The sequence below is a fragment of the Mastigoproctus giganteus genome, chromosome 10, assembly GCF_048544385.1.
Source record: "Mastigoproctus giganteus isolate SK-2022 chromosome 10, ASM4854438v1, whole genome shotgun sequence".
In the NCBI taxonomy this organism is placed as follows: domain Eukaryota; kingdom Metazoa; phylum Arthropoda; class Arachnida; order Uropygi; family Thelyphonidae; genus Mastigoproctus; species Mastigoproctus giganteus.
The window spans coordinates 131761767-131787417 of record NC_143584.1 but is presented as its reverse complement, the minus strand read 5'-3'; the positions used below and the strand labels follow the sequence as shown (position 1 = coordinate 131787417).

Below are 25651 nucleotides of genomic sequence, written 5' to 3'. Positions count from 1 at the left end.
GAAGAATGGTTTTTTTTTTTGTTTTTTTTTTGTTTGGCTGATGCTGTATAAGCTTGCTTTCTTATACCATATGCTAATGCTAATACTAACTTGCATGGTAAGATCAGCAATAGGATGGCCATATGAGAAAAGACTCCAAATATGTGGGCTATAGAGATTAGTAACCAGGCATCCCAGAGATGACCTGATTGAAGTATGTAAGGCTCTGAGAGGGGTTAGTAAAATGAATAAAGGCAGAATTTTCACTGCTATAGAGAATTGGGAAGCATAAATTCAAATACAGGGGAAGTGGTTTAGATAGATTGTAGGAAGTTTTCTTTTAGCCAGTGAGTCATTGATTGCTGGAACAGGTTGCCTTCACAGGTAGTTGAGGCTGATAGTTTGAATAAATTCAAAGAGCAATTGGATAGTTAGCTATTTGAGGAGGAAAGCAAATAATTTGTATTTTCTTATCTACTCCTTTTTTTTTTTATTTTCTGTCAATGCAGCAAAAGCCTGTGGCTTCCTTGCGCTATATGGCTATTTACTGTGTGAATAAAGAAAGGTTGTTCCGTCATGTTTCATATACTCGTTCCTCTCTGTATTATGTCTCTCTCTCAGAAAATATTGCCTTCAGCTATAAATAGGTGTGCTACTCAAGATGCATATGGGTACCATATGCAACATGAGTGGCACACATACAGACTTCTTTTATTTTAAAATTAACTTTAAGGGATGACTCTGTAAAGTCCTGTAGCAGTTGTCCTAATCTTATCTGCCATGTTTTGTCTTAATGTGGATTTCACCAAACAAGGTCACCTATCTTTATTGGTTTTAATCTTATACTATGATTGACATTGCTTTTATTTTTGGACTTATCACTGTAGGCATGTACAATGTTATTGATTAACATAAATTTATAGGGATGTTTTCTAAACAATGATGAATATTCTAGTAATCTGAAACTATTTATATTGATATTATCAGATAGAAAGTTGGGATCTATAGAAAATAGCTTATGCTTAATACTTCAGGACAGCAAATTATAAGCAAAAATAGCCTGATTCAGTATGCATTCCCACTAAGTAACATCTTCTCCTGCTGTCTTTGCTAAAATTTCCATTAAGGCTTTGCTGATGTGTTCCATCATTTGATTGCTGTGGGATGTAAAGACTTTTTTTTTCATTGGATTGCAGGAATAGGGCTGAGGGTTTTGGCCCTCTGTCTATTAATAGTGTTTGGAGAATCCCTGTGCTGTCTTAGGATTTATTGGGATGTGGGGGAGAAAGCAGTATTCCTGAGAATCATTAAGCTTTATTAAAAAAATCTACGCTATTTTTTTTCATCGGATGGGAAGGGACTTCAGCCCCCTCCTGGAACGACCTTTGAATGATCCCATACAAAATTCAGTCACAATATTATGACCACCCCCCAACGCAAACATCACACTCGCCTAGCGAATCATACAGTGCATGTGTCAAGTTCACACACCACAAGCATATATAAGGCTTGATGTTTGGCATCCATGAATATAGTAACAGCCTCTGTCATGAGCAAAGCACGCGACCTATCAGACCCGGAGAAAGGCATGATCGTTGGCTATCGGGCATTTCCGAAACAGCGGACTTTGTGAAATGCTCATGTGCTGCAGTGGTGAAAATGTATTAAGACTGGACAAATGGGACAGTTTTGACGACCCGACATGCAAATTGTGAAGCCCATATGCCATTGATCCCAGAGGTGAATGTCAGCTGAAACGGTTGGTCAGGACTGACTGCCACACTACTGTTGCTCAACTGGCCATCCAAATTAACCGTGGGGCCACCAGAAAGGTCTCCAACATGACAATGCAGCAAACTCTGCTGTGCATTGGGCTCCAGAGCAGATGCTTGGTAACAGCACCCATGTTGACAGCCATTCATCACAAATACCATCAGTTTGCACAACAATACCGACACTGGACCCCAGTCGAGTGGCAATGGGTGTCCTTCTCCAGCGAGTCACGGTTTCTGCTCTACCAAGTGGATGAATGGTGGCATATTAGGCGTGAAACCTCAGAGAACAGTCACCCGAACACGATTGTTGGCAGAAGGCAAGCTGGTGGGCCGGCGTTATGGTCTGGGGAATGTTTTCATGGCATGGCTTGGGTCCACTGATACCTCTGGAGGGCACTCCAAATGCAAATGGTTACCTATTGATCATCGCCGATCAGGTGCACCCGTAAATGTTGACCATGTTACCTGGGGGTGATGGTATCTATCAACAAGACAATGCACCATTCCATTTCACCAGAATTGTCCGCAAGTTTGAGGAGCACAACGAAGACTTCAAGCTACTCCCTTGGCCACCAAATTCCGCTGATCTTAACCCAATTGAAAATCTATGGGACCACCTCGATCGACACATCAGACAGATGGATCCTCCACCAAGGAACCTACAGGAACTCTGGGGTTCACTGCAGTCTGCATGGTCACAGATACCCATAGCAACCTTCGCAGACTTATTGAGTCCCTCCTATGGTGGCTGGCTACAGTGCATGCTGCAAAAGGCACGTGTTCTGGATATTAGGTAGGTGGTTATAATAATGTGACTGGACCCTGTATATTCCAACTATAGGAATTTCTGCCAAAGTTTCTGACCTTTATTCTGGGATGGGATATGCCTCATTCCATCTAAAAAACTATCAATTTATTACTATTCCAACTGCCTTTGCGGGTTTCAGGCATGGGCCAACAGTACCCATCAAAACTTTTTGGAAATGTCTGGTAGAGAGCAAAACAGGTTGTACAGATTTGCATCACCTCTAAACATTCTCCTTCTTGACAGTCACTGCATACCTTAACTTCATGAAATACGTGACTACACATATCTCTCAGATATGTGCAGTCATTCAGCAACACATATTTGATGTTTTCTTTTAGCCCGTCAGATTTTCTCTGAAACCCAGATGTCCAACCAGATTATTATTGTGATAATTATTAAATGTCCAAAGCTGCATCTTCAGTGAAGCTATAGCCAGTGTCTACTATAATTTTGCCTTTAACCAGCTTAATCCCTAAGTGCTCTGCACGAATCTAGAAGCATATCTGAATAGGTATGTCCCTCTTTCAGATTGGCATAGAACTGTTAAGTTTGTGACCTTGTTCCTGTTCCTTAAACCAATAGTGATGGCACAAACCTTGTAAAACAAAAAAAGGCATGGCACTAGACATGTGCCAATTCATTATTAAATTTCTATTTCTATAAAAAATATTTGGGTGTTTTTCATTTGGACATAGATTATACCAATATTTTAGCTTTTTCATAAAAGATTACAATATTATTGCATGGATCTTTTTTATTTTTTAAATAATTTGTATTTTCAAAAAAATTGGAAAAAATATAAATTCTTTGGAAAATTAAAAAAACTATCAGATTAAGGAATATAGACTCGAGTCTATTATTCTTATTAATTTTTAAGTTTTACCATTAAGCTTACAAAATTTTAAACATGTAAATGCAGATATCTATACAGGGTGTCTCAAAAATACACGGCATAACTTCAGGAATGAGTTCCTCATTTGTAGACAATAAAAATATTTTATATCAACCTAGTTCCGGAAATGCTCGGTTGACTATGTACATAGACAGTAGTAGTAGTAGTGGCATGTGATGCAAGAAAGCAACTGTATGAGCTTATGCAGTATCAGCCAAAAAAAATAAAATAAAATAAAAAATAAAATAAAAAAATCACACCATTCCCTCCAAATGCCTGTCCAGTTCCTCCTTAAATTTATTTAACCTGTCAACTTCCACAACGACAGATGGAAGTTTGTTCCAGAAATTAACCACCCACTGGCTAAAGGCAAATTTCCGTACATCTATTCTACATCTGTCTTTTCTTAATTTGAATTTATGCCCCCTTAGGTTCGTAATCTAAACAAGTGGAAGGATCCCATCAGAATTCAGCGTGCTCAACCCATTTAAGGCCTTATATACCTCAATCAGATCACCGCGCAGGTGCCTAGTCTCCAGCCACTGCAATTTGCAGAACTTAAGCCTCTCTTCGTAAGAGGATCCGTTCATTCCCCTCACCAATCTTGTTGCTCTTCTCAAGTAAATCTACATCCTTCCTAAAATTAGGCCTCCAGACCTGTACGCAGTACTCAAGGCGTGGCCTGACCATTGCCTTATACAGAGGGACAATCACCTCCTTCTCCCTGCTAGCAAAATTCCTATATATCATTGACAAAACCCCATGACCTGCCCTGGCAGCCTGTCTGCATTGCTCAGAAAACTTCATATCTGATTGCAAAATTACTCCCAGGTCTTTTTCATTTTCTACCACCTTAAGTGTATTTCTATACAGTTGGTATGTTTCTCTGGGGGTTACTTCTACCCATATGCAGTACTTTGCATTTGTCAAGGTTAAACTTCATTTGCCACTTCTTAGCCCATCTGCCCAAATTATCTAGATCCTGTTGCAGTAGCACATTGCCATTACTGTCATTAACAACCCTGCCAACTTTTGTATCATCTGCAAACTTCGACATTAAGCCTGATATACCTTCATCAATATCATTGATAAATATACAAAACAACAGTGGACCTAACACCGAACCCTGTGGGACTCCACTAATAACATTAGTCCACGAAGAGCAGCACCCATTGATTACCACCCTCTGTCTTCTCGCACTTAACCATCCTTTTATCCATTGTAGCAACTTACCCTTAATACCATTCTGCTCCAATTTGTACAATAGTCTTCCATGCTCAACAGTGTCAAAAGCTTTCCTGAAATCCAAATATATGATATCAAAATTATTTTTTGCATCCAGTTCCTTTGTAACCACATCATAATATCCTATCAAATTTGTCAGACAAGACATTCCCTTAACAAACCCATGCTGTGTCTGAATTATTGCTGCATTCTTATGTAGTGAAATGCAAGCATATAGCATTGAAATGAAAATAACAAACAATTTAATATTAAATGTAATACCATATTTATTAGAAATTTCACACAAATCTTTCAAACCAGTGCCTTTGCTAGCTAAAAAAACTTATCCCGCCAGTGCTATCACCAGTTTCGCTAAAGTGTTGATAAAGGAGTTTTGCCTTTTCACAAATGATGAGTGACCTTAAAGTAATGTTATTTTGAGTTCGGTCGTCTATCCACAGATTTAAAGCTTTTTCCATTTTTTTTCTAATTTAATATCTCGAGTTATAAAGCAAATTTTTGAAGCAATTAGCGCGTTTTCACAGACACTACAGCGGATTTTTTCTTCTGATATTTTGATGGATCGTACCGTTGACTCATTGATTTTATGTTTTGCCACTTTCACCATTAGAAATTGTCTAATAACTCAATTTTATTTGCTAATATGATCACCTTCTTTGATATTTTCACATTTCCCTCGTTATTTGTAGCCATATTTTTGTACAGGTTAGAAAGAACTTGTCCACAATAAAGTCACTTCCTTCCGTTAACACACTCGAAAAAGTCTGTTTTGCACTGCAAAACGGTAGATTTATCACTTTTGTAAGCATATCAATTTATAAATTGATAAATTTATTCGATTTATAAGCATATAAATTAGAAGCAAATGATGAAACCTTCCATGACAAGTATATAACACATACTGATTAGCGAGAAACATCCACGCCGCAATTTTGTCACCCCCCCCACCCACTGAGCACTGTTTTGGCCGGGAAAGATAATTTTAGCCACGCCCATGTTTTTTTATGGTGGAAAATATTCATGGCACTTTAAAATTCACATTTCTTTAGGTTTCATATTTATTAAATCAGCGACCGCGAATACGTGGATCCGCGAATAGCAGGGGTTTACTGTACTCCAATGGCTTTAAAATAAAATAAATAAATTTTCTGTTTATACTCCGGGACGACCAAATGGTTAGAGGAGTTTACAAGATAGAGAGAGAATACAAGAAACAGCACCGTATTCAGCAGTCACGGGCTTGAACCCTGATCACTCGAGGCACATGTACTTATGCACCCGCGGGCCTGACCACTAGGCTACGGTGGCTTATCTTTTTAAATGGCCCCACAAGAAGAAATCTAGTGGGTTTAAATCAGATGAGCGTGGAGGCCAGTCAGCTGGTCCACCTCTACCTATCCACCGACCAGGAAACCTTAGATTCAGGTAATTGCGGGCTAGGTGGCTGAAATGTGCAGGAGCACCATTGTGCATGAAGTGTGCTTGTTGACGAATGATCAGTGGCATGTCGTCCAAGAAATCAGGCATGTTGTTTTCCAGAAAGTTTCTGTGCGTCTGCCCTGTGAGTTTGTTTGGAAGTACATGGGGCCCAAATAACTTATCACCAAAAACACCCGCCCAGATGCTGAGGCTGAACCGCTGTTGGTGATGTGATAGAAGAATTGCATGTGGGTTTTCCTCAGCCCATACATGCTGATAGTGAAAGTTTTGGATTCCATCTCATGTGAACTGCGCTTCATCTGTGAATATCACTAAGGCAGGAAAGTGAGGAGTTGTACCACACTGCGGCAAGAACAACTGGCGGAACATTACTTGCGCAGGGTAATCTGCTGGTGACAAGGCCTGTACCCATTGCAGATGGTAAGGATACAGTTGGTGTTCTTGCAACACTCTCCAAATAGTCGAACGTTGAACAGCCAGTTTCATTGCTATTCTGTATGTGCTGATTCCAGGAGTGGCATGCACAACATCCAAATTCTCAGGAGTTGTAGATCTTGGTCATCCTCTGTTGGCAGCATGAGGTGTAAAGATCCCATGTTCACAAAGGTGGCGATGAATACCTTCAAATGTTTTCCTGTCTGGATATCTTCATTATGGGAACCTTTCGTGGTAAAAACGACCAACTTCCAGAGCATTGCCATCCGCCAAACCATACATAAAGTGCATATCCGCTTGCTCCTGATTTGAGTACATGGTCGGAATGGAAAACGACCAGATTCTGTCAGTACCCTTTGATGAAGGAAATCACCTGCGAGAAATAAGACATTCCGGTTAATAACTCGGGAACCAAGCATTTCCGGAACTATGTTGATATAAAATATTTTTATTGTCTACATATGAGGAACTCATTCCTGAAGTTATGCCGTGTATTTTTGAGACACCCTGTGTATATATATATAAATGGGTATTCAATGTAACTCTATAAAGGTAATGTTTAAAGAGTTACATATGAAAAAGGTATACAGTTGATGAAATGGTTTCGGTGAATGCAAAATTAATAAATAGGTATGACAGATGCATCTAAAGGTGCAAAGCAGCATTAAAGGATGCAAGAGTAAATATAAGTTGTATTAATGTATTGAATTAAATATGCATAAATGGATGTGATAGTTATAGAAAGTTCCAGCAACTAGCAGGGTGAGGAAAGTACAAAAAGAACTGTAGTAGATTTATGAAAGGTGAAAGAACATTAAAATCCTAGAGGTTATGATAAATTAAGAAAAATTATGGGCTGAATTACCAAGCCAATATAAATTGGGGGAAACTGTAAAGGAAAATTAGTACATCAAAATAATAATATAATGCAAATAAAATGAAAATGAAAATGTTATAGCTGTCATCAGATATGGGGGGGAACATATTTAGAAAATGGTCGAATATAGGTAATGCAAATATGCATGATCTGATGTCAGCAGAAATAATTATTGATACATGATCAGGTATTTCATCAGGGAACTACACCTGACCATGTATCAGGAACTGTTTCTATACTTGTCCATAGTAGTAGAAGAAAAGTAAATGGCCAAAACAAGTCATGATAAAGAAATTAGCACTTTCTAATACAGTATGGACAAGGTAGTCGCAATGCAGTGTAATTTATTGAGGTATAAATAGTTTAGTTAAAAATAACTATAACTATTTTGTTCAAATAGAAAAATGATAAAATGAATATGTAGAATTTATTGTAGGATTTAATTTTGTATAGATAGGAAATCAATTTAGAACAAGTAAATGGTATAAGGGTGTAACCTTATACCATAACCTGTACACCCTTATACCATTTACTTGTTCTAAATTGATTTCTTATCTACACAAAATTAAATTCTAGGCGCCTCCATAGCCAGGTGAGCAGGAGCAGCAGTGCGTAGCACACACTTCTTGATTAGACCGCGGTTCGAGCGCATGACCACCAAATACAGAGGATGCGGAAAGGTCAGGGAATGACCACCACATTATCCCCAGAGCAATATGGCCTTAGTTGCTAATGCTCCTAAAAACCAAATGACAAACAATAAATTCTACATTTTCATAATAACTGCACAATCCTACACCAACTGTTATTAAATAATAAATAAATAGTGCTGTGTTATATTAAATTAATAATGATGTAAATGAAATAAATAGAATGATATAATTCCACTGGATAAAATTGATAATAAGGTAACTGACTATACAATAAAATATGAAATTTTAAACTGCAATGAATAAATTCCAATAAAACAATGTAGATAAAACACAGGATAATTAAAACACCATAGCTTTCAGAAGCATTCGCCTCCTTTTCAACAGTGAGGTTTATCATACGGCACATCCTTAAACATCAGCAGGCTCGTGGTTCTCAGCACGTGTTTCTACAGGAGCATGGGTAGTATTCTCCCCATGTGCACTGGAACAGGAAATGGCTCAGGAGCGTGCCAGGCAGAACCGCTCATCCCATCCAAGAACCACCTGCTCGAAGAGGGGATTAATGCAGATTCCCGTCTCTATTAATGGAATGGTATTGCTCTCTGAGGAGCAAATCCCCAAGCTCTCGAGCCATTTGTGGTCCCAAAATCTTTGTGCCCAGTCGACGATAACAGCTTTGTCTGGGAAGATTTGATGGTGCTCCTCCCAAAAATGTTCTGCCAGAGCAGACTTCCCATAATCTGCAGTCTTTATTGCATTCATATGCAAAAAAAATTTAATATTTAATTGTACAGTCAGTTACCTTTTCATCAATTTTATCCGGCGGAATTATATCATTCTATTTATTGCATTTACATCATTATTATTTTAATATAACACAACACTATTTATTTATTATTTTTTTAATAACGGTTGGTGTATGATTGTGCAGTTATTATGAATATGAATATTCCCAACCCCAGAGGCCTATTTGAAAAAAAAATAAAAATAAATTCTACATATTCATTTTAACATTTTTCTATTTGAACACAATAGTTAGTTATTTTTAACTAAATTATTTATACCTCAATAAATTACACTGTGTTGGGACTACCTTATCCGTACTATATTAGAAAGTGCTAATTACTTTATCATGACTTGTTTTGGCAATTCACTTTTCTTATACAATTATGGAAAAGTATAGAAACGGTTCCTGATACATGGTCAGGTGTAGTCCCCCTGATGAAATACCTGATCATGTATCAATAATTATTTCTGCTGACATCAGATCATACATATTTGCATTACCTATATTATAACATTTTTATTTTTATTTCCATTTTATTTGCATTATATTATTATTTTGATGTACTAATTTTCCTTTGCAGTTCCCCCAATTTATATTGGCTTGGTAATTCAACCCATAATTTTTCTTAATTTATCATAACCTCTAGGGTTTTAACATTCTTTCACCTTTCATAAATCTGCTACACTTCTTTTTCTACTTTCCTCACCCTGCTAGTTGCTGGCACTTGGTATAACTATCACATCCATTTATGCATATTTAATTCAATATATTAATACAACTTATATATATTCTAAAAAAAAAATTAAAAATATATATACATGTTAGATACATTCTACACTTTAGTTTTCATATTTCTTCAAAATTTTATTTCAAATTTGGTGTGCTTCTTAACATGTGACATGTTACATATGTACGTAACATATGATACGTACTTCCTTCTCTTGGTTCCTTTAGAGTAGCATCCATCTTGAGTGAATACACATCTGGTGAGTATGGGCTTGGCACACCCAGGGTCCTGAGCTGGATACCATCATTCTTCTCTTCTTGGTGATTCCCTTCTACTCTCTCTCTCTCTCTCTCTCTCTCTGAGTAACTTGGAAATTTTTTTTTTAGTTGGTGCAGCATAAGCCTCAGGCTTCCTTGCATTATATGGCTAGTAATAATAATAATAATAATAATCTTTATTCCATGAAAACAATAATTAAAGTCTTTCGAAACAACTCCTGTGTGACCATATATGTTTATTTAACTTGAGAGTTGGAAAACAATTAATCTTGAATAGCACCTGACAATTGTGCTTGCATTTAATTACTCTGCTGGGACCATAAGAAAAAATTCAGGAACTATTGCAGTAAAAGTTTGATTACATTTAGGAAGCTAGCAGTTATTTCAGTTTCTAATGATTAATTAACGGGTTAATGCAGGAGTGTTATTTTTGAAAGACACCTGTCAGATACCACTCCATCACTGCCAGATCAACTGCATTTGTGAGATATTCAAATGTAATAATAGTAATAGTAATAGAGGCATATGATACAAGAAAGCAAACGTATGAGCTTATGTAGCATCAGCCAAAAAAAATTCACACAATCATTCCCTCTAAATGTTCGTCCAGTCCTTCTTTGAATTTATTTAAGCTATCAACTTCCACAACAACAGATGGACATTTGTTCCAGCAATTAACCACCCGCTGGCTAAAAGAAAATTTCCGCACATCTATTCTACAACCGTCTTTCCTCAATTTGAATTTATACTCCCCTTAGGTTCGTAATCTGAGCAAGTAGAAGAATCCCATCAGAATTTAGTGTGCTCAACCCATTGAAGGCCTTATACACCTCAATCAGATCACCTCGTAGTTGCCTACACTCCAGGCACTGCAATTTGCAGAACTTAAGCCTTTCTTTGTAAGAGCAACGTACCAGTTAGTAATGTCTGCTCAATACCACTAACTGTACTTCTAATGCTGCAGTGTGTCCACTGTCATATAAAACTCCTAATATAATTCATTTTTATTCTTAAAATGTTTCATTAATGCCTTATTAAGTCAAAGCTTGATTCTTAAAATATTTCCTTAATGCTTTATTAAGTTGAATTTTAATTGATAGCCTAGTTTTATGAACAGAAAACTTTTTTTTTTCTTTTTTTTATTCCTTCATTTATGAATTGTTAATAATAATAAAGTTCCGTAATTAATCTCTGAATTATGAAGTATATAAGTTAATGTTAGTATAGTTATATAACAGGTGTTATTTTTTCTTATTTGTGTCATATTATAACTTATAACTGTTGAATTTTCACTTTTTTTTAATACTGTATTTAAAATGACAATTGAACAGAATGAATAGCAATTTGAAACTATTTATAGATGATGCTTCCAACACATCAGAAACAAAAGGCATGTGGCAGCGATGTAGGTAGCTCATTTATATTTTTGCCATTTTAAAAGCATGAAACCAAACTGTTTCACCCTTATAACAGGATGATCTACTAACACTAATGTTATCGCTCTTATAAATTCTATGTACTTGATTGTCTGTGAATTGTTGTTGTTGTTAGAGGCCTGTTCTTTAACCTGGGTGTAGTGGTGCAGCACCTCGCAGGTCCCTTGAAAATAATATTCCCACATTAACTGTAATGGTTAAAATTCTGAACATTTTACTGACTTCTGAAATATAATCAGACTTTTGTTATAGTAGCTTTTCAAGTGATTTTCTTATGGTTTTTGCATAGCATAAGAATTGGGTGTGAGAACTTGTTAGTTGCCCTGCCACTGTTTTTTTGCATCTACTTCAATTTTGCTTAACGAATGGCATGGTACCAGACAAGTGCCGTCACTGTGTTTGTTTCAGGTTACTTGTTTTTTCCTTTCCCATTAGGTAAATAAATATCTACTGTGTTACTTTCGCTGTGTTTGAAATATTTATTGTTGTTTTCACAGCATAAAGATGGTAACACAAAACCTGGTATTTTCTCTAAATGGTTGCTACTCTATGGTTGATAGCAATATGCATAGTATTTTGCTTCCTGGAGAGTAGCAGCCATTCAAATTTCACACACTCTGAACAGTAGTGACCATTCAAATTTTACACACTCTTGAAGGGTGCCAAATTTGAAATAAAATTTGAATTAAGTCTGAAAATGGAAGTAACTAATAGTGTTGAATATACATAATATATTTTTTAAATATGCATAATAAACAGAAATATATGTACATGCACTGTTTGAAATTTCATCCCTTAATGGTCTTTTAAATTGGAAAATGGATGAGACTGAGGTTTATTTTTCGTGTCTATATGTTTTTTTATTATTTTTTAGGTTTTTTAAATATAAGTGTTTTAAAAATTTTAATATTTTTTTTTAATTTAAAAAGTTATATACAGTAAGTATTGGAGTCCATTAAAAACATTGGTGTTATTTTAGAAGTTTTCAAAAAAATCCAAAAATGTTTTCCAAAAACATTTTTAAAAAACCAGCACTCAGGTGCACTACCACTCTTTTTGCTACCAATGGGAATGCCATCGCTGCCAGGTTAAAGAGTCATATGAGAGTTTTATTCAGTAATAATTTTGTCTGATTAACAGAACTGCATTTATTTGAATACAAAACAGTAGTGCTAAATATGTTTTAGCACATTTAAGAGTATTGTTAATGTCTTAATGTGTCATACAAGTCAGACAGAGCCTCTTTATGTAATCAAGTCACAAAGGAGATTAGGCAAGCTAAGACAGATTATGGGAAGTCTGGAAAAGAATGCAAAGAAAAGCAGCAAAGATTTCTATGCTTATATTAATAAGGAAGGAAGGGATTGAATCATATTGGGCTACTTGATGTCAATGGATTAACTGTTGATGACCCTGCTCAGGTCGCTGACAAATTTAGTAGGTATTTTGCATCTACACATAAGGGATTTTTTAGGGGAGGGGATGCAAGACGTTTGTCAAACTCTTATGGGAAGCTAAATGACTGAAAACTGAAAGTAAAGTGGAAGAGGAATGGTTGAAGCTGAACATAAAAAAGGGTGATGGGATCTATCCAATCATATTAAGAAAGGCAGCAAGGTAAGCAAACCTTTAGCCATACTTATAAGAGTATTCTTGGATTCAGAAGGTGGTCACTATGGATTGCAGAAGTGCAAATGCATCCCCAATTCATAAAGGGGATCAAAAGGTGACATAAGTAATTACAGACAAGTTAGCATAATGTCTGTTAATTGGAAAATAATGGAGTCACTGATTAAAGAAGTAATGTAGGATTATATGGACAGGAATTAAATTAAATTGCAGCCACTGCATGGAATTATTAAGGGCAGTCTTGTCTAACCAATTTGTTAGGTTACCATGATGCTGCAATCAAGGAACTGGATGCAAAATATAAATTTGATATCACATACATGAATTTCAGGAAGGCTTTTGATATTGTTACAGATAAAAGACTGCTGTATAAATTGGAGCAGTGTGGCATTAAGGGCAAGTTACTGCTATGGATAAAAGGATGGTTAAGTGGAAGAAGACAGAGAGTAGTTATCAACAGGCACTGCTTTTCTTGGACTAATGTTATTAGTGGAGTTCCCCCAGGGTTCATTGCTGGGTCTATTGTTGTTTTCAGTATTTATAAATGATACTGATGAAGGTATATCAGGCTTAATGTCAAAGTTTTCAGTGGTACAAATGTTGGAAGGAGGTGGTTAATGACAGTAATCAGGATGAGTTACTGAGAAAAGATCTAGGAAAATTGGGTCAATGGGCTGAGAAATGGCAGTTGAAGTTTAAAATTAACAAAATGCAAGGTACTGCATATGGGTAGCAGTGATCCCAGACTAACTTATCAACTGTGTGGTACCACACTCAGGGTAGTGGAAAATGAAAAAGACCTGGGTAATTGTGCAGTCAGATATGAAATTCTCTGCGAAGTGCAGACATACTGCCAGGACAGTTTTGTTAATATCATTTTGTTAATGATATACAGAAACTTTGCTAGCAGAGATAAGGAGGTGATTATCACTTTGTATAAAGCATTGTTAGGCTGCATTTTGAGTATTGTATACAAGTCTTGAGGTCTCACTTTAGGAAGGATGTAGATCTGCTGGAATGGATGCAGAGGGATTGGTGAAAGGAACAAAAGGGGAGGGTGCTCTTACCTAGAAAGGCTTCAGTTCTGAAAATTATTATTATTATTAGCCATATGGTGCAAGGAAGCCTGAGGCTTATGCTGCACCAGACAAAAAAATTTGAGTACCCTGAGAGAGAGAGGATGGAGCCAAAGGTGGATCCATAAATAATGTCATCTGAAATGAAAAAATACAATTTAAGCTTAATAAAATCAGTTTTATTTTAGCATTAGCATTAGTAGAGGCTTATGATGCAAGAAAGCAAGCTTATGCAGCATCAGCCAAAAAAAAAAAACCCACTTCCATTTCACCCATCCATTCGTTCGAAATAGCTGTCCAGCTGAGCCTTAAATTTATTTAGGCTATCAACTTCCACGACAAGGGATGGAATTCTGTTCCACCAACCAACCACCCGCTGGCTAAAGGCAAATTTCCGCAATCTATCCTACATCTGTCTTTCCTCAATTTGAATTTATGCCCTCTCAGGTGATTATTCTGAGCAAGAGGAAGGATCCCATCAGCATTGAGCATGCTCAAACCATTCAAAGCTTTATACACCTCTATCAGATCACCTCGCTGGTGCCTAGTCTCCAGACACTGTAATTGCAAAACTTAACTCTTTCTTCGTAAGAGTATCCCTTTGTTCCATTCACTAATCTTGTTGCCCTTCTCTGTACTCATTCCAGCAGCTCTACATCCTTCTTGAAATGAGGCCTCCAGACCTGTATACAGTACTCAAGGTGTGGCCTGACCATTGCCTTATACAAGGGAATAATCACCTCCTTATTCCTGCTAGAAAAATTCCTATATATATCATTGACAATACACCATGAGCTACTCTTGCAGCCCATCTGCACTGCTCAGAGAATTTCATATCTGCCTGCACAACAACCCCCAGGTCCCTTTCATTCTCTACCACTGTCAGTGTAGTACCACAGAGTTGATATGTCACTCTGGGGTTGCTGCTTCCCATATGTAGTACTTTACATTTGTCAATGTCAAACTTCATTTGCCATCTCTCAGCCCATCTGCTCAACCTTTCCAGATCCTGTTGCAGCAGCATAGTGTCAGTAGTGTCCTTGACAACCCTGCCAACCTTTGTATCGTCTGCAAACTTGGACATTAAGCTTGATATACCATCATCAATATCATTTATAAATACAGAAAACAATAATGGACCCAACACTAAACCCTGAGGGACTCCACTAATAACATTAGTCCACAATGAGCAGTGTCCATTGATTACCACTCTCTGTCTTCTCCCCCTCAACCACCCCTTTATCCATAGCAGCAATTTGCCTCCAATGCCACACTGCTCCAATTTGTGCAGCAGTCTTCCATGTGCAACAGTATCAAAAGCCTTTCTAAGATCCAAGTATATAATATCAAAGTTATTCCCTGCATCCAGTTCTTTTGTGACTGCATCATAGTGTCCAATCAAATTGGTCAGGCAAGACTTCCCCTTAACAAAACCATGCTGTGTCCGAGCTATAACTGAAGTCTTGTGTAGATGATCCTGCAGTGTTTCTTTAACCAGTGCCTCCATTAATTTTCCTGGAACAGAAGTTAAACTCACAGGTCTATAATTACTTGTGTCAGCCTTTGATCCTCCTTTGTGAATTGGGGTCACATTTGCATATCTTCAGTCTGTGGGTACCTTTCCTGAGTCCAAGGAAGCTCTCATAATTATGGCTAAGGGTTTGCTTACTTCCTTTGCTGCCTCCTTCAATATAACTGGATAGATCGCATTCACCACAGGTGCCTTTCTTGTGTTTATCTTCAGCAGTTTCTCCTCCACTTTACTCTCAGTTATTACAAGATTCTCCTAGCTTACTGCCAGAGTTGAATACACCTCTGGCATTCCCCTCAGTGGGTATAAATGTTGGAGGGGGGTGGTTAACCATGTGTGAATGTCGATGCAAAATATTCATTTAGTTTGTTAGCTATCTGAGCAGGATCATCAACAGTTGACCCGTCGATATCAAGTGGACCAATCTGATTCATTCCCTTCCTTCTACAGTTTACATAAGTAAAGAACTCTTTGCTGTTTTTCTTTGCATGCCTTGCCAAAGATTTCTCGTAATCTGCCTTTGCCTGCCTAACCTCCTTTGTAACTTAGTTACAGATCAACTTGTATCTGTCATAGGCTTCTGTGTCACGTGTTAATTTATATGTATCCCATGCATTTTTCTTCTCTCTCATATGTCTCATTAGTTCATCTGACATCCATTTAGGCCTAAACCTTGAACAATATTTCTTAGTTGGTATGTAAAGCCTAGTAGCTTCCAAGATAAGTTCTTTGAATGCTTCCCATTTTTAATTTGCTGTTGGTAACATCTTCAGTTGGTCCCACTGTATAGAATTTAAATACTGTCTTAGACCATCGTAGTCGCCTTTATGAAAGCAAAAACCCTTTCCTTTACCCCTGATGGTAATTACCTGTTTGAGTAAATCCCACTTCAGTACACAGTGATCACTGCCACCTAGTGGTTCCTTTATCTGCAGATTCTTGGTATTATTCTTGGTATACCAATACTTTATTGGTATTTTCATTTACAATCAATAATAATCAACAATAAAGATTACCACAATAAAGTTTGTGGTAATCTTTATTGTTGCGTGTTTGCACTGTTCTTTTTGATGTTGATGGCCGGACATCTGCCTCTAATTGATCTTGCTCACGTTTATGCTTACAACTCTTGCATCCCACCACCAACTTTGGTGCTTGCTTTTCAATGTTAGATTTGTGATTTTGTCAAAATCTTTGAACACATTTAGTTGATGTAACTTTCGGCATCATCACAACTTAACTAAATGAAACACAACCGCACTGCTCAACAAATGCGAAGTAATAACTGAACAAAGTAGTTACTTTAACGAGTTATTCAACTCAGGAAAACTAAAATCCCAATTTTAAATCTAGTTATATATCCTTGTAGAGCTCTCAAATGGCAACAATTTTTTTCCTTACTGTTTTGTCTAACATTTATAGTTTTCAAGATATTGCGAAAACAAACTTGAAATTGCTCAAATTTTTCAACTCTCTGAACTTTGCATCGCTATTACTTGGAAACCATAAGAGCTACATGAAAACTATTTACTGTGGCTTACTGTTTATGTCTATCTATCATAGTTTAGAAGTTATTGAGAGTGAAAGTAACCAAGGTGCAATGGCAAATGACCAAAATGTGAACTTTTTAGTTTTTTCGAAAAAAAATGTTGATATTAAATATCAAAATTTCTAATTTTGTTCTTGCATATTCGTCAACAGCATTATATACCAGACAAAATAAGTATAAATTGTTTATACTATTGTCTATTAGTTTCATAGATATAAGTGTTAGAAATTTCACTTTTCATGGCAGTCTGAGCACCATGGGGCACCCCCAGCATAGACGTTATTCACATCAAAAGAGAAGAAAAATGATATCCATCTCAGGACCCTGGGTGTGCCAAGCCCATACTCACCAGTTGTTGAGTATGGGCTTAATTTGGGGAGGGGGGGGAGGCTCACAACTGGTGAGTATGGTCTTTGCAGTGTCTGGAGTCTAGGCACCTGCAGGGTGATCTGATTTAGGTGTTTAATGCTTGAATGGATTAAGTTAGCTGAATGTGAATGGCATTCTCCATATTTCTGAGTCTACACATGAGGTAAATTTAAGTGAGGATTTATGGTTGCAGGATGGACATGTGGAAATTTGCCTTCAGCCAGCATGTGTTGATTATTGGAACGGGCTTCCATCTGTTGTGGAAGTGGATGGTTTGTATAAATTCAAAGAAGAACCAGACAAATTCTTGGAGAGTGCAGATGGGTGAACTATGTATGTTTTTTTTTTTTTTTTTTTGCCTGATGATATATTAGCCAGCTTTCTTGCATCATTTGCCACTACCACTAAAAAAGATAGCCTTAAATAAACAGTGTTTTCTACTTTGTATATCAGTCTCATATTATGGAGGCACTTTATTACAGGTTGCTTGGTGTTGCCTTAGTCTAAATAAAAAGCACTATAATTTTCCATTAGAAGAGTGCCTTTTATTTAGATTAGTACAATACTAAGGCAATTAATAGCAAAGTGCCTCCACAATATGGGATCTATGTAATAAGTAGAAAACTCAGTTTCTTCATGGCTATATATATATAATGAGGCTCTGCTCAACATGTACAATGACATTTTATAGCTTTCACTGCCTGCGGATGTTGCCCTAAACTTAACCTGGGTTTAGGGAAACATCCGCAAATCAATTATCTTTAATGTGTAATAATGTGTTTTTGTTATTAATACAATGTACTTTTATTGGAATAAAATTAGTGGTACTAATTCAAGTATAATGAAGTATCAATTGATCTGAATATGTTGAACAGTAAACCACTATGCCAATCTTTCAAATAATTAAATCAATCCTCATTCAGAATACTCATTTTCTATATGGGTATAATGATAGCAGTTGTTCTACCATTCTAGAAGTATGTTCATCGGGTAATTTTTTGATGAACCAGGTTTGGTCCCTGTGACTTTATCTTGTCCTTCAAACTCAAAGAGATTTCAGGATTCATCCACAGTTAACTGTGCTTTTCATCAGATAAAACCTGTTACAGATAATACTAGTTAATTTGATTACTGAAACTGGAGTCCATTGTAAGAGGACAGTACTTTTCTGGCCCAAGGTTCCACGTGAGCTCACATGTAATATATAAATTGTCCAAAGGTAGGTTCTTTAGCATAAACCTTTCTACAAAATTTAATTGACTTTATTCAACTTTAATTAAGATAGTCTTCAAAAACTATAACAAACTCTAGAAGCTAGCTGCTTTTCCATAAAGTGCATAACAATCTAAATCACTATGCCATTAAGTCATTTTGATTAGTGACCTTATCATCTGTTATGTCCATATGTCAATCAATTTATTGTGTATTGTGTGTTACTCAATAAGTGTGTCATATAATGTTATTCACTGTTATGACATATAATGTTAATTTTATACTTCCATCTTGTCAATTATATTAATTACTGAAGCAAACCATTTTTGTTTAAACTAAGGAGTTGAAGCACACGTTGAATGCAGGAACAACAAAACCAGTGAAAAATGTAATATTTTGCATTTTTAATATCATAATAATAATTATTCTTTAATTAACGGCACCTCCATAGCCAGGTGGGAAGGAGCAGCAGTGTGTAGCACACGCTTCTTGATTTGACCGGGGTTCGAGCCCGTCACCACCAAATACAGAGGATGCAGAAAGGTCAGGGAAAATGACCACCACATATTCCCGGAGCAATATGGCCTTAGTTGCTAATGCTCCTAAAAAAAAAAAAAAACCAAAAACCAAATCTTTAATTAACTTAACATAATAATGCACTAAAACTGGATATTTCTGAGATCTTTGTCCTGTTTTTCTGTGAAAAAAAAATCTGAAAATACATTACAACCTCTTAAAACTTTAACCGTCAATATTAAATTGGGAAAAAATTTTGCATATGGAACTGCATTTTTTTTTTCAAGCCAAAAATGCTACAGAATTCATTTTAAAAAATCAAACAGCTTCAGGATGACAACACATTGATTAGCTTTAAGGTTGAATCAGTGTTCACAAACATCCTTTTTCTACCTATAGCTATTGCTTACCCACAGCATGGGTAAGCAATATCTATAGGTAGAAGGATGCTGTGTCGTAATTATTACTGCAGTCTTGTCTATATGATCTTGCAATGCTTCTTTACCAGTGACTCCATTATTTTCACTGAAACAGAAGTTAAACTAACAGGTTTCAGGGAAAATAATGGAGTCACTGGTTAAAGAAGCATTGCAAGATCATCTAGACAAGACTGCAGTAATAATTACGACACAGCATAGGTTTGTTAAGGGGAGGTTTTCTCTAACCAATGTGATCGGATACTATGATATAGTTACAAGGGAACTGGATGCAAAAAATAATTTTGATATCATATACTTAGATTTCAGGAAAGCTTTTGATACTGTTGTGCATGGAAGACTATTGTACAAATTGTAACAGTATGGTATTAAAGCCAAGTTGCTACAATAGATAAAAGGGGTCGTTGAGTGGGAGAAGACAGAGTGGTAATCAATGGACCCTTCTCTTCGTGGACTAATGTTATTAGTGGAGTCCCCCAGGGTTCGGCGTTGGGGCCCATGTTGTTTTGTATATTTACCAATGATATCGATGAAGGTATATCAGGCATAATGTTGAAATTTTCAGATGATACAAAGGTTGGCAGGGTTATTAATGAGAGTAATGGCAATGTGCTACTGCAGCAGGAGCTAGAAAATTTGGGCAGATGGGCTGAGAAGTGGCAACTGAACTTAAACATTGACAAATGTTTAATTGCAATTAAACATTGCAATTAAACATTGCAACTTGAGGTCTGGAGGCCTCATTTTAGGAAGGATGTAGAGTTGCTTGAGCATGTACAGAGATGGGTAACAAGATTGGTGAGGGGAATGAAGGGGTACCAATAAAGGCTTAAATTGAGCAAATTGCAGTGGCTGGAAACTGGGCACCTGTGAGGTGATCTGATTGAGGTGTATAAGGCCTTGAATGGGTTGAGCAGGCTCGGGATTCTTCCTCTTGCTCCGATTATGCACCTAGGGGGGGCATAAATTCAAATTTGGGAAAAACAATTGTAGAATCGATAAACATTGTAGAAATTTGCCTTTAGCCAACGGGTAGTTGATTGCTGGAACAAACTTCCATCTGTTGTGGAAGTTGAAAGCTTAAATAAACTCAAGGAGAAACTGGACAAACATTTAAAGAGAATGGATATGTGAATTTTTTTTTTTTTTGGCTGATGCTACATAAGCTTGCTTTCTTGCATCACATGCCTCTACTACTACTGGATAAACAGCAACATTCCATCACAGTCAATCTTTTCCACCACCCTCTCAGTATTCAGAAAACCCACAAGTACCTTTTCAGTTTAAATTATAATTCTAACCTCCACACAAATCAATGAAAACAGGTATCATCAAGGGCATGATGACCCAACCCCCCACTTGGAAGGAAACTTAATATTGAGGACATACATTTAACACCGTTTCTCTCCTGCATTACTTACTATGGGAGATATATCGACGATATACTTGTTATAACAGATCCTAACACCACTCGGACGACACGATCCTCAGTAAGAGCCAATACCCAAACTAGTTAATTAATAGGACCAGTTCCTTTGAACTGGTCCAAAGGAACTGGTCCAATCTGGACCATCTTATTAGATTGGAACATCCATCTGGGGTGCTTTCCAAAAACGTGAACATTTTGTGTCTGATATTCTTTGATGTGGAGAAAGCGTATGATACAACTTGGAGATTTGGCATGTTAAAAGATTTGCATAGCCTTGATCTTAGAGTCTCTCTCTCTCTCTCCATTTTTATTAAAAAGTTTTTAGCCAATCAATCTTTCCAAGTTCATGTGGGATCCTCACTTTCTTGTCCCTTTTGCGAAGAGGAGGGAGTATCACAAGGATCAGTATTAAGTGTCGGACTTTTCACATTCAAAGTAAACTCCAGTACAGAACAACTTCCTCCAACTGTAAAAGGCACCCTCTATGCTGATGTATTAAGCATATTTTCTCATTGTCATGAAACATGAGGGTTATTGAAAGACAACTGCAACAAGCCATTGATCTCCTTAATTTCTGGGCACTTGATAATGGATACAAGTTATTGCCACAGAAGACCGTTTGCATCACTTTTGTCGTAAGCATAATCCCGAGCCTAAATTAAGGCTTGGACAAAATGCTATTCCAGTAGTGTGAGACACAATGTTCTTTCTTGGGACTCGTATTAGATAAAAAGTTGTCCTTTCTGGAACAACCTCGTACAAAGTGCATGAGAGGACTAGACATTCTTCATTTTCTCTCTCTCATCTACATTAGCATTAGTAGAGGCATATGATGCAAGAAAGCAAGGTTATCCCTTCCCATACATTTCACCCATCCATTCACTCCAAATGTTTGTCTAGCACAGAATAAATCCAAACTCGGTTACTCGTCCCAAGTATATGCTTCAGACAGAGACAGTGTACTTCGATGGCTGGATCCTGTCAATCATCAAGTTATCCATATTGCTACTGGGGCATATTGTACATCTCTTATACAGAGCCTATACATTTAAGTAAATGAATCACCACTGTCACTTTTACATAAGTAGTTGTCTCTAAAGTACACTTTAAAACTGAAATCCCTGCCAGACCATCCTACGTGGACATCAGTTTATGAGCTACATTGGGAAAATTCGTAGTGCCTTTCATACTGCCAATCGTAATTTCGGTATTTCCATTCAAAAGCTACTCAGAGAGTTTTATATCACGGTAGACAAGGTAGCCCAAAAACCAAAGGAAATACTTCCACTCTGACATGCCCATATTCCATCATGCGACTTTTCCCTTAATGGCTATACTAGACAAGCAATTAAATTGCCGGCATCAGCCGGTGTTGTAAATGCCTCCAAAACAGCAAACTACACACAGCATTTAATGTCAGATCATTTCAAACTAGAGGGGGCATTTCTAACTTTGCATTGGATACCACCAGTGACTCAATTTTTTTTTCTGTTGCAAGATGGATGTTCAAGCAGGGTGAATTGCACATTTATGTATACCATTGACTTCGAGTAGAAAGAGAAAACGACAGTGGTGGATTCATCCAGCAAATTCAAATAGGTTTAAATAGTACAATTTCATATTATGTTTGAAACACATAGGAAATTTCTCCGAGAATTTTTTTTTTTTTAATTTTGCAGAATATCAATAAAAAGTTTTGATTAACTTCTAATGTTAATTAGTGAAAAAATTGCAAAATATGATACCGTGATCAGAAATCAACATAAATTACTGTTTCACTGCAATAGATGTTGGCACTTATGGACACGATGGCGATTCTAACATTTTTAAAATTCAAATTTTGGAAGAAGATTGCTAATGAAAGAACTTAATTTGCTGTTAAATAGAGCTCTGCCTAGTACAAACGAGCCGGGATTTGCAATTATTTTTGTAAGGGACAAAGCATTTTGATTGGCTAAAAATATAATACCAGCATTAGCATTAGTAAACGTACATGATGCAAGAAAGCAAGCTTATATAGCATCAGCCAAAAAAAAAAAAAAAAAAACCTCATTTCACCCATCCATTTGCTTCAAATGTTTGACTAGTTCTGCCTCGAATCTATTTAAGCTATCAACTTCTACCATGACAGATGGAAGTTGTTCCAGCAATCAACCACCCGCTGGCTAAACAAACTTCCACACATCTTGGAGCATTATAGCCTTAGTTGCTAATGCGCCAATAAAACCCAACAACCAACCAACCATACATCTCTCCTACCTGTCTTTCCTCAATGTTAATTTATGCCCTCTCAGGTGATTATTCTGAGCAAGAGGAAGAATCCCATCAGCATTGAGCATGCTCAAACTATTCAAGACTTTATACACCTCAATAAGATCACCTCGCAGGTGCCTAGTCTCCAGACACTGTAATTTGTAAAACTTAATCCTTTCTTCGTAAGAGCAACCCTTTGTTCCATTCACTAATCTTGTTGCCCTTCTCTGTATAATTTTTAAAATCAGGCCTCCAGACCTGCATACTCTACTCAAGGTGTGGCCTGACCATTGCCTTATACAAGGGGTAATCATTTCCTTATACCTGCAAGAAAAATTCCTATATATCATTGACAAGACACCATGAGCTACTCTTGCAGACCGTCTGCACTGCTCAGAAAATTTCATATCTGCCTGCACAATTACCCCCAGGTCCTTTTCATTCTCTGCCAGTCAGTGTAGTACCACACAGTTGATACATTACTCTGGGGTTACTGCTTCCCATATGCAGTACTTTACATTTGTCAATATTATACTTCAGTTGCATAACTCTCAGCTTATCTGCTAAACTTTTCTTGATCCTGTTGCAGCAGCGTACTGTTATTAGTGTCATTAACAACGCTGGTGAGCTTCATATCATCTGCAAACTTGGACATTAAGCCTGAGATACCATCATCAATATCATTAATAAATTCAGAACACAACAATGGACCCAATACTTAACCCTGGGGGACTCCACTGATAACATTAGTCTATGAAGAGCAGTGTCCATTGATTACACCTCTGTCTTCTCCCATTCAGCCATCCCTTTACCCATGGAAGACTGCTCCAATTCGTGCAGCAGTCTTCCATGTGCAACAGTATCAAAAGCCTTTCTAAGATCCAAATATATGATATCAAAATTATTCATTGCATCCAGTTCCTTTGTGACCACATCATAGTATCCAATCAAATTGGTCAGACAAGACTTCCCTTTAACAAACCCATGCTGTGTCCAAGCTATAACTGAAGTCTTGTCTAGATGATCCTGCAGTGCTTCTTTAACCAGTGCTTCCATTAAATTTCCTGGAACAGAAGTTAAACTAACAGGTCTGTAATTACTTGTGTTGTCCTTTGTTCTTCCTTTGTGAATTGGGGTCATATTTGTGCATATCCAGTCCATGGGTACCTCCTCTGAGTCCAAGGAAGCTTTTAATTATAATTATGGCTAAGGGTTTGCTTACTTCCTTTTCTGCCTCCTTTAATATAACTGGATTGATCCCATCCACCCTATTTGTGCATTTCTTATATTTATCTTCAACAATTTCTCCTTCACTTTGCTCTTAGTTATTACAAGATTATCTAGCTTACTGCCAGAGTTTAATACACCTCTGGCATTGCCTTCACTGAATAGCTCCTCATGTGTGAATGTAGATGAAAAATACTCATTTGTTTGTTAGTCCCCTGAGCAGGATCATCAAAAAAAAAGCATGTACCCCTTTTTTTCCGTTCATTCGAAATACCTGTCCAGCTCAGCCTTAAATTTATTTAGGCTATCAACTTCCAAACAAAGGATGGAAATCTGTTCCACCAACCAACCACCCGCTGGCTAAAGGCAAACTTCCGCCCATCTATCCTATATCTGTCTTTTCTCAATTTGAATTTATGCCCTCTCCAATGATTATTCTGAGCAAGAGGAAGAATTCCATCAGCATTGAGCATGCTCAAACCATTCAAGGCTTTATACACCTCAATCAGATCACCTCGCAGGTTCCTAGTCTCCAGACACTGTAATTTGCAAAATGTAAGCATTTCTTCATAAGGGCAAGCCTTTGTTCCATTCACTAATCTTGTTGCCCTTCTCTGTACTCGTTCCAACAACATCCTTGTTAAAATGAGGCCTATAGACCGGTATACAGTACTCAAGGTGTGGCCTGACCATTGCCTTATATAAGGAGATAATCACCTCCTTATCCCTGCTAGAAAAATTCCTGTATATCATTGACAAGACACTATGAGCTACTCTTGCAGACCGCCTGCACTGCTCAGAAAACTTCATATCTGCCTGCACAATTACCCCAGGTCCTTTTTGCTCTCTACCACTGTCAGAGAAAAACTAGTACCACAGAGTTGATATGTCACTCTGGGGTTGCTGCTTCCCATATGTAGTACTTTACATTTCTCAATGTTAAACTTCATTTGCCACCTCTCAGCCCATCTGCCCAACTTTTCTAGATTCTGTTGCAGCAGCGTACTGTCATTAGTGTCCTTAACAACCCTGTCAACCTTCATATCGTCTGCAAACTTGGGCATTAAGCATGATATACCATCATCAATATC

The 25651-nt window shown here is 37.1% G+C and overlaps 1 protein-coding gene across 5 annotated transcripts in view; it reads left to right on the top strand.

The window, feature by feature from the left end:
• LOC150079291 (intermembrane lipid transfer protein VPS13D-like) overlaps positions 1-25651 on the top strand; it is a 1618665-nt gene that overhangs the window by 1435584 nt on the left and 157430 nt on the right. For 4 of the 5 annotated variants that reach the window (XM_090383928.1, XM_090383929.1, XM_090383926.1 and 1 more), the window contains one exon: positions 11257-11301. The exons of the other annotated variant lie outside the window; for it this stretch is intronic. In XM_090383928.1, coding sequence (XP_090240054.1) covers positions 11257-11301 — 45 coding nt within the window. The remainder of the gene's footprint in view (positions 1-11256; positions 11302-25651) is intronic. 5 annotated transcript variants of the gene reach the window in all.